This window comes from Punica granatum, chromosome 1, assembly GCF_007655135.1.
Source record: "Punica granatum isolate Tunisia-2019 chromosome 1, ASM765513v2, whole genome shotgun sequence".
NCBI lineage: Eukaryota > Viridiplantae > Streptophyta > Magnoliopsida > Myrtales > Lythraceae > Punica > Punica granatum.
This window is the reverse complement of record NC_045127.1, coordinates 53255191-53280221: the sequence shown is the minus strand read 5'-3', so window position 1 is coordinate 53280221 and position 25031 is coordinate 53255191. Positions and strand designations below refer to the sequence as shown.

At 36.3% G+C, this 25031-nt stretch overlaps 2 protein-coding genes and 1 long non-coding RNA gene across 3 annotated transcripts; 1 reads left to right on the top strand and 2 right to left on the bottom strand.

Moving 5' to 3' along the window:
• Window positions 1-2677: 2677 nt before the first annotated feature.
• LOC116192428 (COMPASS-like H3K4 histone methylase component WDR5A) lies at window positions 2678-5656 on the bottom strand. The gene is made up of 2 exons (XM_031520978.1): window positions 4886-5656; window positions 2678-3345 (listed from the first exon to the last, which is right to left on the bottom strand). Exons 1-2 carry the CDS (start codon window positions 5546-5548, stop codon window positions 3052-3054), a joined length of 957 nt encoding a protein of 318 aa, XP_031376838.1. The 5' UTR covers window positions 5549-5656; the 3' UTR covers window positions 2678-3051.
• Window positions 5657-7290: 1634 nt separating this feature from the next.
• On the bottom strand, window positions 7291-14007 carry LOC116196350 (phosphoenolpyruvate carboxykinase (ATP)). The gene is made up of 13 exons (XM_031526027.1): window positions 13842-14007; window positions 12676-12982; window positions 11055-11245; window positions 10418-10571; window positions 10228-10312; window positions 9684-9784; window positions 9149-9447; window positions 8831-9004; window positions 8675-8740; window positions 8367-8545; window positions 8088-8257; window positions 7825-7993; window positions 7291-7642 (listed from the first exon to the last, which is right to left on the bottom strand). The coding sequence occupies exons 2-13, from the start codon at window positions 12957-12959 to the stop codon at window positions 7499-7501; spliced, it is 2016 nt and encodes a 671-aa protein (XP_031381887.1). The 5' UTR covers window positions 12960-12982; window positions 13842-14007; the 3' UTR covers window positions 7291-7498.
• A 785-nt stretch (window positions 14008-14792) lies between these two features.
• On the top strand, window positions 14793-15921 carry LOC116196359. Its single transcript, XR_004154804.1, has 2 exons — window positions 14793-15334; window positions 15410-15921. It is a non-coding gene; the product is annotated as an uncharacterized LOC116196359 (long non-coding RNA).
• The last annotated feature ends 9110 nt before the right edge of the window (window positions 15922-25031 follow it).

The following is a 25031-nucleotide window of genomic DNA, read 5'->3' as shown; positions in this document are numbered from 1 at the left end:
AGATAATGAGGCTTGTTTTGCGATTAAGAACTTTGCAATTAGCTGTACTTGGTTGAACAATATATATAGTTCGTTTAGCTAAAGACAAATCTTTGGTATTCACATTGTGATACAATTGACAAACTTCGCGTAATGTGGCAAAATTTTACCAATAATAAATGGATTCAAAATTCATTGAAAATACGTCACGATTAAAGATAAGTCGTTATACTAATGTAAAAGTGAGTCCGAGTCGTGGTCTCACTGGAGATTGCCTTTTCTGAAAGAGCTGATATTTGGTGCTTCTTCTAGTAGTCGTTGCCTTGATTGTAAGAGTTCACTTTGTCAGAGCTTCTCTTCTGCAAATTAATTAGAAGATTCTCCAGCAAAATTGGAACCCTTGAATTTTGTATTACAACTTGCGTCGAATTATTAGCTGGTATACACCCACTGAGAAATCGATTGAGATTTTTTATTAGGTAAAAAATATATAATTCGGGATATGATAATTGTAAATTGATAAGTTCAGATATGTTGCAAACACCATATGATACTCATTAATTAGTATTGATATATGTGTGTGTCTATATATATGTATATGTATGTAAGACGTGTTATATTATCGTTCGGAAAGTTAAACAATCAATCCCTGTCATATATATGAAGTAGTTTTAACATCATCATCATCCATCTAATTATGAAATTGTGAACTCTATCGTGGAAAGACCACCTCACACGATTCCAAGAAGGGTTGCTTGTAATAGTATGTTATGTTTCTATTCTATATAGATTTGTGTATAAATGAATCATAGTTAATGTTGTAATCACCAACGTAATCTCATATAAATCCATTGACAGGTGATGTGCCAGCTTGTTAGTTTTTATAAGGATAAACAGTACATCAAAAGTGACCAGTCATCCATACACTAGTTTTTTTTTTTTTCTGGGTACATTTCTAATAAAATTATTGAAACATCGAATCACTGAAATAATACTATCACCTGATTTTCAGATGGCAAAATATATATACTAATCATGAACATTTATACAAATTTGTGTTCCAACATAAACTCTATATCCCTATAAACCAGTCTTCGATTGGCCCCGTCTTGAAATATATACGTTTCTGTTCTCGCTTTTTTTTTTTTTTTTTTTTTTGAAGATTGATTCGAGCGGAAAGAAGTTCCCACTTATCCATATAATGAACCGATCTACTGGGAGTGCGAGAAGGGTCCGAAGAGGAGAGACAAGGACGTAGCTCTGTGATATCCATATCTTCAATTAGTAGGTGTCACACTTAAAATAGTTATTAGATGGGCCCCTACGGACCACGACTGCAGCACTCGAACTATTTGCAGCTAACTAATATTGATATTGATAATATATATATACTAATTAAGACCAATTCTATACGAGATAAGAAAACTAATCAAAAAGCTTATTTCTTAATTTGTCTTGTTTTGGCGCAGGCAGTGCAGAGGAATTTTCTGAACCACCTGCCTCGCTGGAATACAATAATTTGCAGGACATCGAAGCAGGTACAAATTTGTGTAATGCGCAACTGCTGACTTCCCCCGGCAGCGCAATATCTTGTTGGGCACCAAACTTGCGACCGGCATGATTCCGTCTGTTCCATGCTGCGTCTTACTTGCTCTCTCCCATCATCCTTCATCAGCTTCAGCTCTGCTAATAAACGTTACGGATTCCGGCAAGAGGACGAAACTTATAATACCGTAAATAGCTCATGGTCCCAGGAACAGCCAGATCCAATGGAGACCGGGGAAGGCCCGTAGCTCAGAGGACTAGAGAGCATGGTTATAAACCACGGTGGTGTCGGGGGTTCGGATCCCTCCTTGCTCACAACCAGAGCCCAAAAGGGGAAGTTAACCCATTATGCCCTATAGAATTCACTGCTCTCCATCTCGTCAAGCCCATGATAAGGCCCATCTATCCCCTAAACGGCATAGTTGAAGCCCATCTGTTCCATCAAAGGCCCACTTTACAGTTTAGGCCAAGAACAAGCTGTTCCACTTGATCGTATGTAGGCTCCGTTTGTTTGACTTAAATAGTTTTTCAAAAGAATATTTTTTTACTAGGAAAATAATTTCAAGGAAAATAAATATTTTCCTATGTTTGGAAGATTACGAGGAAAATCATCTCCATGTGCTTGGAAAGATATGTAAGGTGGGCCCGGATAAGAGACAGAAAGACTTGTGATGTCGGGAAAATGAATTTTTACATCAATTCATTTTCTTCACTTTTTTGCATGTAGTTTGTAGGTTGACTGAAAACAATTTCCCGTTGACCAACTAATTTTGCATTGCCAAACAAAGGAAAATGAGGATTTCATTTTTGCTTAAAATACTTTCCGTGAACAAACAGAGCCTAGATGCCTTTGTGTTTGTTGCTATGTCAATGATCTATGGATTTCATGGAAGTGCTCTCTATCAGAGTCACGGAACTGAAACATTTCGGCAATCAGTTCCTTAAGTCCTAAACTGAACGGAACCTTCCCATTATCCGGATTTCCCACGAGGGAACATTTTCGGTGATTTAACCATCGCGGAATCACGCTGACTCCAAATTTCAAACCAAAAATGTGAATGGTTCATCTTATATATCGACCCAATCAGCTGAAATGAAATCTAATTATATTGAATACACTGCACCGGACAGATGAAAGACTGAGGTGAGCAGATGTATTCCAAAACTGTCGTATAGGCCATTCATCTGAATTAGGATTCAATTGCAAGACCAAAGTCTTTAATACATCCAGATAGTACAAGAAAGTGGAACCACGCCTAGCATTTACATAGTGGACTAGTACACCCAAGTCATGAACATGGAAACTAAACTCTGTCATTGTGATTCAAACTACGGGAGCGGCCTGACCGACAAGCTAAAACCAACCAATTAGTATCCAGATAAACAAGAATGTAGCTGCTCTCGGCCTTCAATAACAGCATCCAACAAACATCAAAGAAAAGAGAGGGTTATAAAGCCAACATACGGTTCCATCGAAACTGTCTCCTCTTATTCATTCGCTCTCTTGTTGCTGGGCAAAGGAATCCTTCAATCCTTCTCCTGCCTCCATATCTTCACACTCTTATCATTTCCCAGAGACCCAGAGGCGATCATGTTCTCGGTGGGGTGGCATGCCACTGAGATCACACCATCGGTGTGGCCTTGCAATTTCTGAACTATTTTCCGACTCTGGAGCTCCCACAAGTATACGCAGTTATCCTCGGACCCGCTGACAATGTACTGCCCATTGGTTATGGAGAACCCCGCTGAGATGCAGTACTTTGAGTTCACGTGACCTGTGTATGTCTTCAGGAATTTTCCAGTCGAAAAGTTCCATAATCGCTGCAGATATGACCAACAGAAATAAATATATTATCAGGAGTAAGTGCTGCTCTTTAGCATCTCATTTTAAAGTTCAATACATACTGATGGAAAGAAAAATAATACATCACTTCACAAGGAAAAATTACCGGGGCATTAGCATTTCCATTCTAAGTACCCATATATAACTTCATTTTGAAAACATGCGTCAGGTGCTGAATAATGATAAACTTCACTGAAAGATAGCACCAAATGCTTAAGCAATCTTATACATACATATATTTAGGGATAATTCACCCAATTTTTAAAAAATTGAAGCATCAATATGTCTCTATCGAAACAGTATGAGAGCCCATATCCATAGCCAGGCTTCAGAAATTTTCACTGGAATTTACGAATGCAAGCAGATTATACTGGAATTAAATTTAATGAAGAAGAGCATCCTACAATCAGACATCAAATTCAGACCAATGTCTACTTGTCAAAAACCCGTGACCGTAAACCTAATGTAACAGCTAACGTCATCGGAAAACTAGCATAAAGCAAAGATTGCAAATCAGATAACAGAGCGTTCATTTGGGCATACAGAACAACAGCTCAATCTGATCAACTTTCACATTCCACATAAACACATCCGTTTAGCCTCTATGTGAATACAAAGGAGGACTCACAAATATTTGAGCGGCAGTGCTAAGGCATTGAAAACTTCTCGGAACAAGAGTGAAATAGTTCGATACTAATGAACAGAAATTTTTACGTCTAACCTAAGCTGCATAATATGTAAACCAAAAAAGTAAACTTTCCGAGATCCCGAGTATCAATTCGCATCTGTGTGTTTTGGTTCATCTATTGTGGTTCCAAATTTCCAATCAAAGCTTTAAGTACTCCTAAGATGAATATCAGCACTGATTTTAAGAACCAATTTTTCCAAGAACAGATGTGCAAAGCAAGTCCAGATTTTGACACAAATATATTAGAGATTATCCAAGTCAAGTTGCACATCAAGTAAACATTAGAAACATTTGCATCCTTGTTAGATGAAAACTCAGAACTCAGGACTTAGGAGCAGAAGAGGAACTACACACGCAATACCAGCAGTGCGGAACATCAGTTATAGAACTAAATAGACGTAACAGATTGGTTAAGAAAGCCAGAACGAGGTTGTTAGGATTCCAGAGTACAGCTGATCTTGAAAGATAGATTCCTGAGCAAGTTAAATCAGGTATAAGTAGCCAGCGTCATATATCAAATTATCCCAAACAATCCACCACACCATAGCAAATGCTCGAGTTTGACAAGACAAGAGACATCCTCTCAAAGGGATGTCCAGTGGTACATTCATCTATCTCTATTATATGTCATTTTTACATTATGGTAGTAGCTATATAAATTACTGATCGTTGGCAACCCAGCAGTCCAAAAAGGCATAACTTTGTATCACCAAATTGGTCAGTCCATCATTCAACGACGGGGTATGATTTGAGAACATCCGAGCGAGTGGTACCAATGAAAACTATAGGAGCCAACGAGAAAGATGAAAACTTTTGCGAAGGGTACTTACCAAAGTGTTGTCAAGGGTGCCAACAAGAATGAACTTCCCATTGGGGGAGAACTTGACGAAGGACACAGGAGGGTTCTCATCATCTATGAGGGTCTTCATACAGTGACCAGTGGACGCGTCCCAGATCCTGCAGAGCCCATCGTAGCTGCTCGACACGATCATGGTCCCGTCCCGGTTGAAATCGACGGCCGTGACAGGGTCGGAGTGGGCCGGCAGCACCCTGAGGCACTTGCCCGACTTGACATCCCAGACGCGGACGGTCTCGTCGAAGGAGCCGGAGACGAGGAGGTTGGAGTGGGGGTTGAAGTTGAGGCAGAAGGCATAATTGGTATGGCCACGGAGGGTGGACAGAGGGGAGGCGGTGAGGAGGTCCCAGATGCGGAGCGTCTTGTCGTCGGAGGCGGAGGCGAGGAGGTGCCCGTCGGAGGAGAAGGCGATGTCGGAGATGCCGTTCTCGTGGCCAGAAAGGCGGTGGAGAGGGGCGGGGGAGGGGCATGAGAGGGAAGAGGTGGAGTAGGTGAGGATGGTGGCGTCGGCAGAGGAGGAAGCGAGGAGGCGGCCGTCCGGGGAGAACTTGACGGCGGAGAGAGCGCGCTTGTGGCCGGTGAGCGTTTGAGAGAGGGTGTAAGGTTTGTAGGACGAAGTGGGCTCCGACGTAGTCATCGAGCCTTCTGAAGGGGAAGAGGGAGAGGGCGGCCGGTGGTCGGCGGTAGGGCTTAGCTGTGGCCGAGTGGACTGCTGTGGGTTTGACTTCAATTTTACTTTACTTTAATTTTCCTTCATTCAACAACAGGATCATTAAAAAAAAATTTTTATTTGTCAAAGTTATCTCTAATACTTTTTTTATTTACTATTAAAATTAATTTTTTAATACTAAATTCACTCAACTATTCATTATTATTTTCTCATTTTTTAATACTAAATTACTTGATTGTGTAGGGATTTAAACTCATAACCTCTTGTTTCCCATACTAACATACTATCAACCAAGCCACCACTAAATTTTTGTTCTTTTAAATACTTATTAAAATTCAATATTTATTTTGAAGTAAAAAATATTAAATATATATATTTTCTTACACTATTCTTATATTTCTTTAAAATCAACATACTTCTATCTTAATTAACATAACTATTTTAATAATATAAATATTTATTTTATTTTAATTAAACTTACAGTCCGACCTATCGAACCCCCGATTAAACTCATAAACCTATAAACCTATACTCATTTCGGTTCATTATTCGGATCGATTCTGATAACACTGACACAACCATTACTTTTAACTCTCTCATATACTTTTTTTAATTACTTTTATCTTTATTATCTCAAATTAAATTAGATCAAATTAAATCAAACTTAATTTTATTATCAAACGTAATGCATATTTCTTGGCTTGCAAATCAAAACATGAAGAGAATGTTGTCTTTTACGATTGAATTGGATTATTGAAAATGCGTGCGGAAAACACTCATATTTCTTTCGTCCCTATTTTCTCTCCCTCTTCCCCTCCCTCTCCTCCCTTATGTTGGAAACTTGGAATTCCTCTGCTGCCTTTTCTCTCTCCCATCTCATAATTTCCTTTTTTAATTAATATTTTACTTATTTTCATCAATTAATAATTTACTTATTTTATTATAATTGATAAAAAAATTCTATATATGAAAGTCATGCGGAGCACGAGTGCACGTCTTATATATATATATATATATAATATGATGTCACGATCGTAATCTTGTTTGTTTTTACTGCAGAATATTTATCGATCACAATTTTAAAGTTTTAATTCGAGAGAAAATGATAATAATGGTTAGCTTTCAAAAGCTATGAAGTACTACGAAAAGTTAGGATGTTTCCTGAAAAAAAAAAATTCGAAGATTGCGTCGAACCAAAAGGTCCTAAGGATTTTTGTTTAACGAAATAAATAAAAAGAGTAAAAACATACTAGCTTAGAAGAGATTATAGCTTGCTTGGATTATCCTGACGGATTGCTGGCACAAGTTTGGATCAAGGAATTATATCTATTCGAGTTCCATGACATTACCAGCAATCTCGGCTATCGTTGAGTTACAGTTTTTTTCTTTTGAATACCATTGAGTTACAGTTATCAAGGTCTAAGCAGGCACGAAGCATTTTCTTCAATTTCAACCATACAAAGCCATACATATCAAACGTTGAGGGTTACATATTAAATTGTCGACGACAACGACGCCTTCTTTTCGTGCATAATATTGTAAACTTTTCACGCCCAATGGGCAACAACACATACGGCAGACACGGGAAGCACGAGCCCGATGCTCTATATTATCTCCAAATATTTATGGCACATATAAGCAGAAGTGCTAAGCTAATGTGACTTGTAAGTGCTCGCAAATGGAAACATCACAAAGCAAAATGCCTCAAAGAGTAAATTGAAACTCGAAAGATGGTAAATTTATTAGAACATGAACGCTTCATATTCCGACAGACAAATACCAGGGGGCAATCATACAGATGGTGATATGAAAAAAATGCGAAATAATAAAGACCTATCTCTATTATTTCCATTTAAAAAACCCCACAGCACACACAAGCTTTTTATTTTTTTTCCTTCATTTTCGGGATTCATGAGATCAAAAGATCGGACCGGCAGCGACCATCTCCTCAGTCAGCTTGTTATCCTTGCCAATCTTGTAGTTGGTGAATGTCTCAAAATTGTTCTTGAACAGATCAGCAAGCTTCAGCAGTGTCTCTTTGTATGCCTTCTTGTCTGCCCACTGCAGAATAAGTAACAGAGAACCCGATTATTAGGTGATCATCATGAGGTAGCAAAATAGATTCAATTCGATTTCGAATTTGAAAAACATGTCTGGTTCCTTCCGTTTCCTTTGATTTTTCTAAGAACAAAAACAGATGATTCATCTCGAGAGGCTTCAGAGTAGTAGAACGCATGACTTACAGTGTTGATCGGGTCCAGAATCTCCGAGGGAACACCCTCAACCTCAGTGGGGATCTCAAGACCGAATACCTCGGTCTTCTTGTACTCTGCATTCAGGAGGCTGCCTGAGTGGATGGCATCGATGATCTTCCTTGTGTATGGCAGCTTAATGCGGCTACCCGACCCATAGCTGCAGCACGAGATTAATGATCATTCCTTAAGTCAATATTTCCTTCAAGAGATACAACAAGAACCTGATAATAAATTTTATTAAATATCAATACCTTCCACCGGACCAGCCAGTGTTGACGAGCCACCCGGTGGCCCCATGCTTCTTCATCTTCTCGGCTAACATTGCAGCATACTTGGTCGGGTGCAGCATTATGAAAGCAGCTCCAAAGCAAGCCGAGAATGTCGCCTTCGGCTCCTTTATTCCATCCTCTGTCCCGGCCACCTATATATCGAAACATATGCTTCAAATAAAATTTTAACTGCTAATTTGACCAATTACATGTCTAGCCAAAATTTTCAACGGAAGTGTGATTGAGACTTGAGAGACGCACGAGAGCAGTGTAGCCACTGATGAAGTGGTACATGGTCTGCGCAAGGTTCAACTTGCTCACTGGGGGCAGCACGCCGAAAGCATCGCATGCCAAGAGGATGACATTCTTGGGGTGTGGGCCCACACAAGGGATCTTCGCATTCGGGATGTATTCAATCGGATAAGCTGCACGAGTATTCTCTGAAGCAAGAAAACCAGAAAAAAACACCATGAGAACATGTCAACTGTAACTGCTAGCAAATTGAAGATGCTCTTTTGAAAAGATTGAGGATGAGGTCCCATGAATAAGAGCCAATCTAGAAAGCTTACCTGTAACGGATTTGTCAGTATAATCGACCTCCCTAGTGTGCTCTTCGAAGACCACGTTTTCCAACACTGCATCCACATTATCGAATCAGTCAGGCATTTCCAAATGGACCTATCAGACAATGAAGCAGGTTAGTGAAGTTGAGGTGTGAAATGTACCGGTCCCGAACTTGATGGCGTTCCAGATATCGGGCTCCTTCTCTCTGGAGAGATCAATGCACTTGGCATAGCACCCCCCTTCAATGTTCGACACACCATTATCACTCCAGCAATGCTCATCGTCACCGATCAAGTATCGGTTATGATCTGTGGACAGGGTTGTCTTCCCAGTACCTGGATTTAAAGAACCCAAGCGGCACCACCAACCATATGCAAAAGAAATGAATCACATAGAGCCAAGTACTCCAAGGCAGGGAAGGGTGGGATATGCACCCTACAATGCCATGTCTTGATCCGCAAGACATGGAGATACTGTACCTGAGAGACCAAAGAAGAGGGCGACATCGCCGCCTTTTCCCATATTGCAGCCCGAGTGGAGGGAGAGGATTCCGCGCTTGGGCATAAGGTAGTGCATGACACTAAAGAGTCCCTTCTTCATCTCGCCGGCATACTGGGTCCCAAGGATGACCATTTCCCGCCTGGCGAGGTTAAGGTCCACGCTAGTGGAGGATGTCATATAATGTGTGTACCGGTTGCAGGGGAACTGCCCTGCATTGTATATAGTGAAGTCCGGAGTGCCGAAATTCTCCAGCTCTTCCGGCGTGGGTCGGATGCACCTGCAAGCCCCACACCAATTATACACTAGTACAGTTACGGTCTCAAATTATCACGATTAAGATTCAATTACTTACCGACACTTTCCTCTATCATAACAAACATATAACAAAACGAAAATACAATATATCCACCATTGTTAATTCAGGAATTGACTTGTACGTTGCGAGGGAGACTTATCTGGCAACGGCATCGAACGAAATGCTGCTCAGAATTGATTACAATCAGTTCTACTTACATGTTGTGCATGAACAGGGAATGGTAGGCCCTCGCGGAAACGATCCGGACCTTGATTCGGTTCTCTGGGTCCCAGTTGAGGTATTGGTCATTCACAAATACCTGAATGGAAAAATCAGATTATAACCAGTGAATATCCAGAAGCTGCTAGTCCCTTGGATCGTGCTGAAAGGGACATGCATTCATTAAATTTACATTTACAGTGACAAACAAACAAACAAGAAGATGCGGAAGAAGCTGCTCTGAAAATTCCTACCAACAGAGACGAAATAAAATAAACTCGAAACAGGACAAAGTTGCTTCCGTGGGGGCCCTCCGTCTTGCAGATGAAGACGAGAACGATAACATACCATCACTCACATCATTATCACAAAAAAGAAAAAGATGATAATAATAATAATAATAATAATAATAATAATATAATACAAATTTATTATAATATACTAGGTCAGATGAATTTCATTGCATATTTATTATATTTTATCCTTTAATTTATATTTGTGACAATAAATCATATGCTTTCGAGAGATTTATAGAGAAATGACCTTGTCCAAAGAATTCAAGTAGTCCACTGCTCTTTCTCTGTTAGTCAAGAAAGTGTGCTCGTCCATCTCAATGTTAGGCGAGCCCCTGCATGGAAGAGCACCGAGACAGGCGAACCGCTTAGATCAGATTTACCGCACGTCGGACTACGTAGTTAATACTTAGAATGTTATAAAGAGAGGCACGACTTACTTTCCCCACCAAAGTTCAGCCTCGGTGGTGTCATCCTTGACGACGCGCTTATCCCTCGGAGAGCGACCGGTCTTTGCACCGGACAGGGTGGCCAAGGCACCACTCGATGTGATGAAAGACCCTTTCTCATCCTTGATTGCCTGCTCGTATAGCTCTGTAAAACCACATCAAATATATCTCAACCAGCTAGCATTTCATTATTATAGCTTTTGACCAAAATCATCTTTTTCATCTTTTATATGTATTATTTTTCCTCGGACACTTTTTCTCCCCCACAAGACTCGTGATTAATTGGCCTTTCAATTACATGAAAATTCACATGAACCCCACCTACCAATGCCATTATCTTCTACTTTCTCAAAATTAAAACCAATTAGACCTTATGCCGTGTAAGACACATAGGAGATTGACATAGTCCTATGATCTCGTCCTGGAAAAGAACATGTCTAGTTACGGTCCAATTCCCCCCCTTTTTTTTCCAAAGAAAGGAAATCATTTCACATTGCCACCATTGAAAATCTTTATTATTTCTTTCACAAAATCACGCGTCTCCAATCCCGTGTCCCCTTGTTTCTTTGTAAAAGCAGGTAATGGTCCTCTTTCCACGAGATCCATCATCCAATAGTATGTTATATACCGGCGGGGGAGAGGTTGTAGAGGAAGTGGGTGAACTTGAGGGCGCTGTCGCTGACGGCGATGGTGGGGGTGAAGTGAGGGTGGGTGTGGGTGACGTGAGCAACCTTTGGCGTCTCAGCCTTCCTCGCGGTGGCTGGGTCCCCCCTCACCACCTTCGGCCCTGTCTCCCGAGTCAACGACGCTAGCGATGCACTGTTTAATCAATCAATCAATTATAATATTATTGTTCCATCATTAATAACTAAAATAATTAATAATTTCACTACTCACAAAAAGGAAAAGAAAAATATATTAAATTATCCTGCACTGCACGATCAAACAATATGGACCAATAAATCCAAAAAAAAAAAAGTTATCTTTGTCTGGCAAAAAAATATAAAATATCCAAATTCGTTGCCAACTTCAATGCGATAGGGCATAGGCAGCAGCGAAAGCACCGTATAGTAAATTTAGTCAACAACTTCCAATCTACCCATTTCCATACATAGCCAGCTGCTGAACTCAGCATTCATCAATATCAATAATCAATAAATATATACTCGTCAAAAAATAATTATCAATAAATATATAAATAAAGAAATTCCATACTATTTATAAATTAAAGATCATCTTCGTATAATAAAAACCGATAATCTCTACCAAAAAAATAATAAAGCAATAAAGCCAATTATATCATTAAAAGAGAGTGTAATATAGTGACGCACGCTCTCGCCTGTTGACTTAGGTCACAGATTCGATACCTAATGGGATTACAATTATATCACATCGATGCTACGTCATCATCTCCTTTTCATTATTCTTTTCTACATGAAAAAAAAATAAGTACTCAACCAGATACTTATATGAGTCTATTAAGAATGGCCCGCTTGTAAAATGAATTTGGGTAATTTTGTTTTTTTTAAATAATTATAATTATAATGATAATAAATAATTAATAAGGAAAAGGAAAAAAAATCCTTGGATTCTAGGGACTAGGTAAATTTTATATATCTGAAGCTGCTAAAAAGGCTGCCACATAATTATCAATATCAAGTCCTTAGTTTTGTCCAACACTGTTATATTTATTTACAAAATTAAATTAAATTAAATTAAATTTAATTTTACTTTTTTAATTTAATAATATAATAATTATTATTCTATTTTTTTAATTCTCTCATATTTTTTATATATTATTATAATTAATTTTTTTAAACTATTAATTTTTTTAAACTATTTAATTGTTTTTTAAATTTCAACATTTTTTTCTCTCAATTCAATAATAGAATCATTATTTAAAAAAAAAAATTTAATTCTCTTATATACTTTTTCTAATTATTTTAATCCTTATCACTTCAAATTAATAAATTTAATTTCGTTATCAAATACAATGTAAAATTTGGCACGCAATACAACGTTCCAGCCGGACCAGACCTGACCGTATCATCACCAATTCCTCCTCAGCCCATCCCATCCATCTCCCATACCTTCTGGCACGCGGGACCCACTCTAGGGGCTCCACCTCCGATTTCCTCCCCGAGAAAATAATAATACTAATAATGATGATGAATCTAATTTGTACGTGTAAAATAAACTCGTGCCGTGGACGAACTGGATGTTTTTTATAATAATAATAATAATATTACCTGATGGATTGGAGCTGCTGTTTCTGGCGCTCCTCCTCGGAGACGGCGTTGGCGAAGCCGCCGGGGGAGGCTGCGGCGGAGGACTTGATAGGGGTTGTGGGGGCAGACCTCTTCTTCTGGAGGGAGTGGAGCTCGTCAATGGTCTGGGCCTTCACCGGCGTGGCGCTGTCGTCGTGGCAGACCGCGCCATTCCCATCCTTCTTGTTCGTCGCTATCTTCGTCAGCCCGTTCCTCGCGTCCCCGTTCCCGAAGCTGAACTCACCGCCGTTCCCGTTTTCCGCCATTGTTCCTCTCTCTCCCTTCCTTCCTAGAAGAAAAGAATTCCCCAAACCCGAACAAAATTATTATTTATTGTTCGCGTGGAAAATGGACAAAGTCATGTTCTTTAATAAAGTACGGCGGGGGGCCAAAAAAAGGATAAAACACGAGCGGGGAATAATAAATATATAGTATATACACGGAAATAGATTAATCCAGATTATAATCTAATAACCCATAAATAAATATTTGTATCCAGATAAACCCAAATATTAAAAATAAACAATTCGTGCTCTTTTACTGGGAAAAAAAGGGTGTCCCACGTGGATGCAAGTAACTTCTGCTGTTTCTCAGGAGCAAATATCTCACATTACGTCCGGTTCTCAGGCTTCAATCTCATTTTGGTCGAGAAGACCAGAGCCTCCCTCCCGAGAGCATTGATACATACACGACGTGAAATGTAGCGTGCATTCCAAAATTTTATATGATTTTGCATCTAAGAAACACAATCGGGGGGAGTTTTAACAGGTGGACCGGCTTTTCCAGATCCTGTCCACAGTTGACATGGGAAACAAACAGATTCCCGCGCCCTCGAGAAAATAGGTACCGAAAGATTCCCAGCTACCCATAGCTTTGAGCTAGCAGTTCTCTGGAAATTTATAATTTAATTTCGAGATTGGACAAGCGTTTTGCAAAAATATTAAGATCAAATCTTTCGCCGATTGTATTCAACAGCGGTGCACTGCCGGTCATGACAGCTGAACTTTGCTAGGAAAAACAAGCTAGTGCTTATAGCAACCGCCGTATCGCGGCTCTGAATGAGAACCATTCCCATTATCGGGATTGATTAGATCGTAACGTACACATACAACCAAACGGAGGGGAGAATAAGAGGAAGGAGATCGCACCGGAGACTGCGATCGAGGCCGGCCGGGCAACCCGAGGAGGGACTGAAAACGAGCTAGTGGACTAGAAAAATATAGGGGTGGAAACTGAAGGTTCGACCATCAAAGGTGGTGTTTTTTTTTTTTTTCTCTCTCTCTCTCTAAGGAGAAGGAACCCAAATAGGTGTTGATCGAGGAGATATGGAGGCCCCTTTTAAAGGACGTCTCGGTGGACTCAACCAGGGTTAAGAGAGGGCTTAACCATGGTTAGTTTCTATCTCCATCTCGGGTCGGGTGGGTTGGTGGGTCTAGAGAGAGGATGAAGAATAGTAAAAAAAAACAAATGAGCTCATTAAATTACGAGAAACAGGGGAAAAAAGAAAAAGAGGTAAGTCTGAGTCAGACCGGAATGGGTAGTAATCCGGTGGTCCTCGCACCGCAATTGCTGCGAGCACCTGCTTCTCCTGATTTCTTGACTTGGCCAAAGTCCCAAATTCCTTTGCTGCAAACATCAAATGGGTTTTCACCGAAACACTAAAAATATATAAATGGTAATTTCTTTTACCAATGGTTCAAACTTTGCCAAAAGAAAAATGTGCTTTGTTCAAACACGTCGACATATTCCATTTAAATAAAATCTCGAGTTTGAATTTTATAAATAAAAAAAATCTATATTATTGTTTTTATCTAGTACTAAATTTTCGTTGTTTTTATATTTTATAGTATTTCATATTATTCTAATCATTAGGAAAACAAAAAAGGGAAAATAGTACTCTCTAACACAGTTTGAACGGTATTTTTACCTCATAATACGGTTTTTAAAATTGTCACGTCATAGCATAAAATTAAATTTTCTTGTCAAAACTAGCACGTCGCTAGATATCCGTTAGGTTGCCGTTAAAAAGCTGAGTTGGCCATGTTGGTGGGTCCCCTTTGCACCATAAATATTAAATAATTTATAAATTAAAAAGATAAAAGAAAACTATAAAAAAAAAAAACTAACAAAAATAAAAGTGGTGGCAGGTCGGAGGACGGGATCCTCTCCGCCAGTCGCCCTCCTCAAGGGGTGGTCGCGCGGGGGCCTGTCAGGCTTCCGGCGACCTCCCCTGAAGGGCCCAAACGGTGGGGGAGCCTCGTCCTTACATCTGCCCCCCGTCTGTTGTGTGGGGAAGTCGCCGGCAGGCCAACAGGGCCCCGACGACCTCGCCTGAGGGGGGATGCCGGCGAGGGGAACCCCTTCCCTCGATCCGCTCAACTCTGTTTCTCTCGGACAAAGAAATTAATGTTTTAGCATTTACACTCTTCGCCTCCACACCTAACTATTGCCCACTCATCAATTGCCGCCACCAAAGCTCTGATCCCCTCTTCTCATTCTTCCTCCCCTTATTTACCACTCAATCGACCTCCTCCCACCGATCTTTGCTGCAGCAGAGTAAATGGGTAGCCAGAGATGGCATTAACATGCTCAAAGTTTGATCCTTTTTTTGCTCTAGCTTCAAATGGGTTCCCGCCAAAAGGTTTGATATTTGTCCTAATTAGCTCTGAAGCTATTGGGGGTTTCTGATTTTTGAGACGGGTTATTGCTATTCAAGCTCAAGAGGTGTTGCAGTAATACAGTGGGGCGAGAAACTTCAAGAGGAGCAGTAGCAGCAACTATGAACCGGAGCTCGTCCCCTTCGGGGAGGTGGAAGAAGATCGAGAGCATTGGGAAGATGAAGTTTGGTTCCTTTGGGTATTGTGAGGGGGCTCTCAATCAGCAAGGCAACCAGAGCCACAATTGCTGGGAAGATGGGCTCCAATGGAGCCAGTGATGTCGCTTGAGGGGAGGTCGCCGGAAGTCCAATAGGCCCCTCGCGACAACCCCCTGAGGGAGGGCGGCCGGCGGAGGGGATCCCCTCCTCCGACCAGCACCTCATGAAAAAAAATGTTTTTTTATGTATAATTTATTTATTTAATGTATTATATATTTCATGTGGCGTGCCACATGTGCAAAAAGGACCCACCTTGAAGGTCTGCTCAATTCACCGTTACAGTTTTGGATGGAATTTAAACGATGTGCTAAATTTAAAAAGAGAATGGTATTTTATGCCATGAATTGCCAAAATAATTATATTATTTTGCTTCGTCCCTCCATATAGTGAAACATCAGTATGAAAAATGTACTAAAATAATCATATTATTCATCGTAATTTAACTTGGAAAATAAAAAGATAAAAGATACATACCCCATTTCCAAATTTTTTAAGTCGGGATTATTAGAAAAATATAGAGAAAAAAACTAGCGTGTATATTAAGAAGGGGTACAAATGTCTTCTAAAAGTTATCGGAGGCATAAATGAATATATTACTCGATCGAGGAATAGATGTTCAACCCGCCCAATCATCGATCAAGTATATAATTGTTGTCCAAATTCGTAATATCACATAAGGATTACAATATTAAGGTATTTATTTCTCATTCATCGTATGAGAATGCGGTATCGTATATAGAATAGAAGAGCATAATACTACCACAAGCTATCTATCACTTCGATCTTAATATACTCGAATCACACTTTGAATTCATATCATTAATGACAAGTTAAGAGACCTTGCCATGTTGAATCTCTCCTTTAATTAGATCCAATCGCTTTTCATGATCTCGATTTGGCCCCATCAAGGATGGACTTGACAACCGAAAAGAGCGATCTTCACGGGTTCGTTTTGGCCAAGAAAAGCCACCCTAGCCTCACAAGAGCTGAATTGAATCCATCCTGGTCGAGGTCATTCTAATCACATGATAATTCAAACCATTTAGCTTTTTTCTTTCTTCTTTTGTTTTTTCTTTTTTTGTGCTTTTCCCTTGAAATTAAAGCAAGGGATTTTATCCAAATTGAAACGCAGATAACAATTAATTAGTAGACGTCCACCGAATTACAGGCGGTGAACATAAGACTCGCCGACTGGAGAGAGTATAAAATCAATTGGCTTATTCTTTTTTAAAAAAATTTCTATTTTTTTCTGATAATAATTAGTGAAAATATACAGAAGCTGACTAAATATGGCCAGAAAATTAAGACCGCCGTCATACGCTCTCATCGACAAATAAAGAAATGGCAATAGACAGGAAGTACACGTTTGGATTTTTTTTTTCTTTTTTTGGATAAGTTTTATTAATTTATCATGTGATAAAAAAAAACATATGTAGTGCAAATTCATTGTATTTGACCAAATGAAAAATATATGCACTTAAGTGGATTCAAACAATTCCTGCTTTCAATCGTGCACGAACCTGTACATTAGATAACTTTGCTCCTGAAATGATGTATCTTGACCAACTACTTTGCCCCTTTGATTTAATTTTTATGTCATCAATTTCTACCTTGAATACTTTAGCGATGCGGGACCATTTTGCACTCCGATGTTCGTGATCATATGTTGCCAATTTTTATACTATTTTTGAATTTGGGCTTCATGTAAAGATATAACAAAACAACTATCACATATCTTCACCTTTAGATATGATTTTTTTTTTTACGGATAAACAAACTGAATAAGTCCACAGTAGACGATCCCTAGTTGCAAAGGCACGCAGGCCAACCAAGTCTATACAAATTCGCCATGATCCCATGAATCGTGAAGGCTCATTGGTGCTGAATGGGATGGATCCTTTCGAAGCTTAGGGAAAAGAAATGTAAATCTTTTTATTAGGCTTGTAAGTTATTAGATCCAATTTCAGGCAAAATTTTTATTGGAAAATCAATGAAAAATTATGAATTTATAATATATTGAATATTACCATCCTATCAGCTTTAATTTTTTAGTTAAAAAATGGGTCTAGTCACTTATAAGTAGTTGAAAATTTTACAAGAAATATTGTCTTATCAAAACCTTGAACATGCGGCTATATATGCATAATTTCCGCAATCAGTTTTGGATTGGCACTATACTAATTTACAATCAAGGAAATTAATATAAATATTTATAATTGTAGATTATTATGGGTGGTTCAACTTTTTTTTTTAAAAAAAAAGTCTAGAATTGAGTATTGTACATGAGAAAATTTAATAATTGGGAAAGATTTATCAGCTTTTTAATCTCAATCGAATCTAAATTGATCAAGGTTCATTAAACCTATGGATGTCGAATACGGTGATGGACATCCAAAATACTATAAAAAAAATTTAAATATCTTTTCTTAAATATCCCATCATACTATTCCTTTTTCATATTTCGACCATAAAAAGAAAAATTCTTTCATTTTTTTTTTCATAATTGTATCTGAAATTTTGATGGCTTGTGGTATTGCCCTTTAGCAAGTCGCTTACACGCCAAAGAAGAAAGGAATAAAATCTGATTTTCTGTTCTGCCCGAAAAGCAGATATGCGGAGGTTAATATATAGCCCTTACTGAAAAGGAAATATTACAAGCTTGCCACGGAGAAACCTCTCCCATGGCATGTTTGTAATTTTTCCTCTCTTACAAGGGTCAATAATCGTAGTGGGGCCTAGCGTAAAGTGAAACCCAGTGCACCCTTGCCCATAGTAGTGTCCGCATTCGGAGGCGAATCGCCACGGAAAAGAAAAAGGTCTCTCCATGATTTTATATTTACCAAACCAGTAATATATTTATTTATTTTTGGCTTGGTCATTGTTCCGTTTGATTTTCAGTCACTAATTTAATTATACCAAACTCAATTCTATTATTTCCCAAATTTAATAATATAATAATTACTATTTTATCTTTTTTATTTAATATTAGCTAGTGATTTACACGTGAATTACACGTGAAACGCACTTTGATAATGTTAAAATATGTAATACTCGAATGACAGAATATATGCTTGTAAAAGGATATCAGAATTAATAGGCCACAAAATATTTATGAGTTCAAAATTAAGAAAAATCTCTTAAAAAAGAAATATACAAATTATGTGTAAACTAATAGTATCTCATTTCGAATGAATTTATGACCATTTCTAGTTAGAAATATATTCACTTTAATTTATAAATAAATAACATAAAAAATAGTTAATAATATCTATGAGGGTTGATGATAAAAAAAAAGTAAAAAATTGCCATTTCTATTATTTCTAGCATGAATTTTTTTAATTGCATGAAAAATTACAAATTATGAGTTTCACATCACGTCTAGTATGCCATCGCTTTCCTATCAATTTTAACGGATTTTCATAACATGGCACTAACATTGCAGACATGACACATGAAAATCTACCAAGTGGACCCCATGGGTATTTAAATATTAAATAAAAAATTTAAAAATTAAAAGTAACTAACAATATTCACAAAAAAAATATTCATTTGATTTAATAAAAAATAAAAAATATTAATTTCAATGGAAACATATATATGTATATATATTGATGATAGTTAGTTACAAATGTGTAACATAAAAATATATATACAAAATTAGCATACCAACGACGAATCACTATATCTAAGTATATGCGCATCAATTTTTGTACAATTTTACGAAATTATCCCCCTTATTTTTCACTCTATTAAAGAAAAGTAAAACTGAAGACAATAACAAAATTATAAAACTGCTCGAATTTTAAACTCACAGCTCTTATCTCACTCCGCCATCAATTCACATGTGCTCATCTTCTATTCTACTTTTTTTCCTATCCAGCCCCCACTCTATCTCTATCTCAACCTAAGTTATTTTTCTTTTCTTTTAGTAAAAAATTATTTTTATTTTTCATCACAATTTTAATTTTTTTTAATAATAGCATAATTATATAGAATTACAAATGGTATATAATGATGAAAATACAGAAGCCACGTTTTAAATTATGTTTTTTTTCACAATGTGCATAGCGCTAGTGTAGAATCCAGTATATGAATAATAAAAATATCATAAGTACGATTAAAATATTGGAAAATATTTTTAAAAAATGAAAATAACGTAACTAAAAATAATTTATTTCAAGAAAATATATCCAATTAATATAATTTCCTGACTTGACCTTTCATTTCAACAGAATGTCCTAAAGAAAAAATAGAGAAATGAATTTAAATTTTCAATTAAAAGTTACGAAATAATTAATAGAATTATTATTTTACGAATAATCTTACAATGACATCCATAACTTGAAAATTTAGAAAAATATGACCCAAATCAGTCAAAAAATTCCGAAAATTAAAGACATTGGTCGGGTTAAAGTTTTAAAAAAAGAAAATTGAAAAATAAGTTGATCGGACCCCATTTTATGTGTATATAAATTTGTTTTAGTAAATCATATTATATAACATAATTTATACTTAATAAATAAAATGAAAACAAATAATGCACATTATATTCCACCTAAGACACAAGAGTAAATCTAATTTCAATTGCAAACTAATAACTTGTATTGATACTTGATATTAGATTTACAATGGAAGCAACTTATTTCTCCATTGTTACCCAAATACACTTGAGGAGCAAGAACGAAAATGTACCTAGAGCTTGTGAATGAAGGAAATTGACAGCATGAGGACTCTAAGCTTATGTAACATTGTCAATAGGTGGTAGCAGCATGCACTACAATGGCAATGGATAAAACGGTAGTCAATGTTTATAAACAGAAGAAAAAAAAAAGAAAATAAGAATAGGAAGAGAAGAAAAAACCTAAGAAGAGGAAACAAAATTAAAAAAAAAATTAATGATATGGTATCTCTTTTCTTTGAAACTCCTTTTCTTTTTCTTTCTTTTTTATTCACCCAACTCATACTTTTATATCCATAGAATCCCATAAAAAATTTGATTAGGACTTCAAAAACAAATTACTGAAGGCATAATATCTAGAATAATTTTTTTAAGTAAATTGATATAAATTTTAAAAAATTCGTCGAAAAATTGTTTGAATTTGTTTAGTACTTTTGAAAGGAATTAATCACAAGGTATGTATCAGTAACTCATCAGAAAATATCCATCAATAAAATAATTTTTAAAAATTCTTAATATGAATTTTGAAAATCCACTAGTACAAATGTAAATATGAAAGAGGAAAGAGGAACTGTGAACGTTGAATGGATAAGTTATTTCATATTTAGTACGTTCATAAGAGTGAATAATTATAAGATAGAGCATGCTAGGTAGTTTTTATAGTGAAAAAGTATGAAATGTTGCCATGAAATCGGAAGGTGGTGAGAAAGAACAGGTACAAATGAGGGAAATTTTTTTCTAACGTTAACAAAGTCAAATAATAAGATTAATTAAAAGAAAAAGTAACTAAAGGCCAAAACAGAAAATAGAAAAGATATAAATGTAAATATGAAATGGAAGAGAGAAACCGTGAGAGTTGAATAGAGAAGTTATTTCATGTATAATGGCATAATGCGTTCATTGGAGAGAATAATTATGAGAAAAAACACGATAGGTAGTTTTTATAACGAAGAAGTATGAAAAGATGCCTTGAAATTAAAAGGTCATAAGAAAAAACACGTATAAGTTGATTTTTCTATTAAAACAAATGAAATGATGCATTGTTATTAGAAAGATGTGATTTTAGCAATATTCATATTATTTGACTAAAGGGTAAAATAGTAATGTTTTTATTTACCAAGGGCAAAAAGGGAAAAAAAAAATTAGAGAAACACTTTGGAAATTGTCGTACTTTAAAAGAGATGTACAAAATTTAACTTGGCTGAGGCAATATATGATAGGATATGTGAGACAATGAATGTTAAGAATGAATGATGAATAGAGAGTGGAAAGTGTGAGAAAAAATCATACCAACAGAGCACACCAATAGTGTGTGAGTAAAATGTACGAAAAGAAATGTACAAATTCCCGAAAGATACAAGTATTTTTGGAATTAATATTAAGGAAACATGAAACACAAAGAATGTATGAACCTGTTGGGACAACAGATGTTGAAAACAAATATATGGTGCAATAAAATTTTGAAATTATAAAATCATTGTGAAATAATAATAGAAAAAAATACATGTGATGAAGAGCTAACTCGATTTAGAGAGATATGAGACAATAAAACGTGGAAAATGAGCAATGAATAGAAATAACGGTATTTGAAAATATTCGAGCAATAGTCATGAGCCGAGAAGGTGTAAGGAAAGTCATGAGGATATGAAAGTATTTTTGGAATATTAAAAATTGAAGAAACTTGTCATATTTTTATATATAGTATAGATTGATATTTAGTATAATTTCTCATTCATACTTTCTCCTAATCATTTTTATAATTAATTTTTTAATAATAAATTCTCAATATACTTTCACCTCTATATATACATTATTATAAAAATTCTTACACTTTAATATATTAGTCAATACTTACAATCATTACATAAAATCAAATTGAGATGGATCATTATCCAACTCAAAAATCAAATGCAAGCATTATAATTTTGATTCATTTATTTATTGGATATAACTAATCCAAATTATGTATGATTTTAACCTAGAAACTTACCAATTCTTTAAAAAATCAACAACGGTCATCCAAACTGACATCGTATGATTAAGATACAAATCTATTTTTCCTTATTTTTAAAGTGTTTTGTAAGATCCCGTATTTGAAAGGCAAAAGGCTGGCTTATATTTGTCTCCCTATAAATTCAATAATAACTTGAAATGGTCACCCTATTTTGTCTCTCTTTTTTATGTGTGTGTTTATATATATTTATGAGCCCTCCCGGCCTCCAGCGCACTTGAGCCTGTCTTTGCACAAACTTAAGATTGCTAGTTCAAAAAAATTTCAACCTTTTAAATTATTTTAGAATTTGTCCATTTTTCAAAATGGATAATGAGGAAGATAATAAAAGTGACTTTTGAGATAATTGAGTGAGATTTTTTATTTGTGAATATTAGCCTTGAAAATATAAAAGATTTTAGTAATTTGTGTATATAATGAAATGTAACATTAAGAAAAGTGTTGGGGGGCTGAGAAATTGACCCGATTCGCCGAGTTTGATTTTGTAGCCTGGGCCCACCTTGATACATTCGAGTGGGTAATGAAATCTTATAATGAGAATATATCTCTTTAATTATCTTTGAGTATCTATTCATATCTTTGATATATATTCTAGTAAATATTTTTATGATATGTTATGATATCTCTAATTTTATATTTTGCATGTATTTCTATCAGTTATATACAACTGAATATTTGATATAGATTATGATCTCCTATTGGAGATTTGCTACAATTTCTATAAAAGGTATGGTTCAATTATCTTTACTTATTGCACACACTCTTATTTAAGTATTGGAAAGGGAAATTAAGATTCCATTTTGATTCTCCCCTTTTGCAGGTTGTTCGTGCAATATTCGTGGAAGCTCGAGGCCGTGATTTACACGTGATCAAGATCCAAATTTTCACGATCCAACAAAAAATAACATAATTATAAAATATTTTTTTCTTAAATAATGGTTTAGATAAACTAATATATATATATATATATATGTATGTCTATATATATGAATAAATCATCTGTCTCTCTATTAGTGTCTAGTGACTTCATCTTTTTCATCACAATGCACAGCAAACAACAGCTCGACAGGATTATCATCTCAGATCAAGCCGCCACAAATCTTTGGTTTAATATATAGTTGATGATTTCTCTGACAATGAAATTTCTATAATTTAATGGTAATTTTGACTCTCTTTTTTTTTTCTAACAAGGCCAAAAATTGAACGCTCGAGGAGAATTGATCAATCAATTTCTCAGAATTTTATAATTAAAAGTTCGCTATGACCTTAATCATATATTTAGTTAGCCGTTTCAGAAATTTAATAAAGTAAAGAAAAATGTATATGAGTGCATCAGCATTTGCCTTTGCGCTATTAAGCATTCTCCTTCCTATTGATTTCCGTCATGTATCGAAATCTGTACAGGCCAGAATCGTACTTGAATTGGTCCAGATGATAACGGCAAGCGACTTAAGAATGGCCAATTTTGGTTCTGTGGTCATTTTTGTGGCTTATCCTTGATTTTTTTTTTCTGATGTGCACTCCCTGAATTTTTTTTAGTCCGTAATGGTAATGATCAAACCAATGGAAGGCTCTAGCTTCAACTGGAATAGAAAAACTTACCCGCACCAAAAACATAAATTAGCGGGCTGAGGAAGCTTCATAAGTCAAATCTCAAAGCTGTGCAGATATATTATATTAATTATCAAAAAGAAAAAAAAATTAGGGTAAATAACCTAAAAAATCACCAACTTTCAACTTTTTCTACGTTTCATCACAATTTTTTTTTTCTGCAAAATATACACACTTTCGATCCGTTACACCTTTTACTATGGCATTAATTTTTCCGTCAATTTTGACTGACGTGGCACTAGCGGTGACCGATGAAATTTTTCAAAAAAAATAAATCTGAAAATTAAGAAAAAAATAAAATCGCCAAAAAAAAAAGAAAAAGAAGGGGAGGAGGCCGACTCCGGCCACCGCCCCACCTAATCGGGGTTGTTGGTCACCACAGTGATGACCGGTGACCTCGATTAGGAGGGTGGCTGGCGGAAGGCCCGACCTACTAGAATTGGAGGAATCCCCAATTCCGACGTGGTGGTGACCGACGACATGGCAATTTCGATCAGAATTTGGGGAATCCCCAATTCCGATAGCCCCCTCCCTTTCCTTCTTTTTGCTATTTTTTTTTCAGATTTATTTTTTGAAAAATTTCATATGAATCCCACGTGCCCAATTATTGTACATCATGTGGCACCGTTAGTTGCTACTTCATAACGTCAATCAAAATTGACGGAAAAATTAACGTCATAGTAAAACGTGTAATGAAACAAAAGTTTGTGTATATTTCGTAGAAAAAAAGTTTAACCTAAAAAAGAGAAAAGTTAGTGATTTTTTTGACTATTTACCTAAAAAATTAACGTAAATTGATTTATTAAAGTCTTACATTTTCTTTTAAAAAGTCTTAGTCAAATTTTGTGAATAAAAAATATTGATAATTAGGAGAAGAGGTATACGACTTAATTATGATTGAGTTCGAACTTAAATTAATAAAATTTATTAAACTTTCTAACAATAAGAGTCACTGAAAAAAAAAAATCCAAAAAGTTGTCATGATCATCACGTCCACGGCAGCAGTTATCCTTCGGTTAGCTGTAAAGAGGTACTTGCCCCAAATCTCTCGCCACGTCATGATCCTTTCATGAACAGATGAAGAAGTGCTCGGAATTTAAAGGATCTGTTTGAATTCCCAAATACCAAATTTTAATTTTAATTTTAACTTTAATTTAATATAC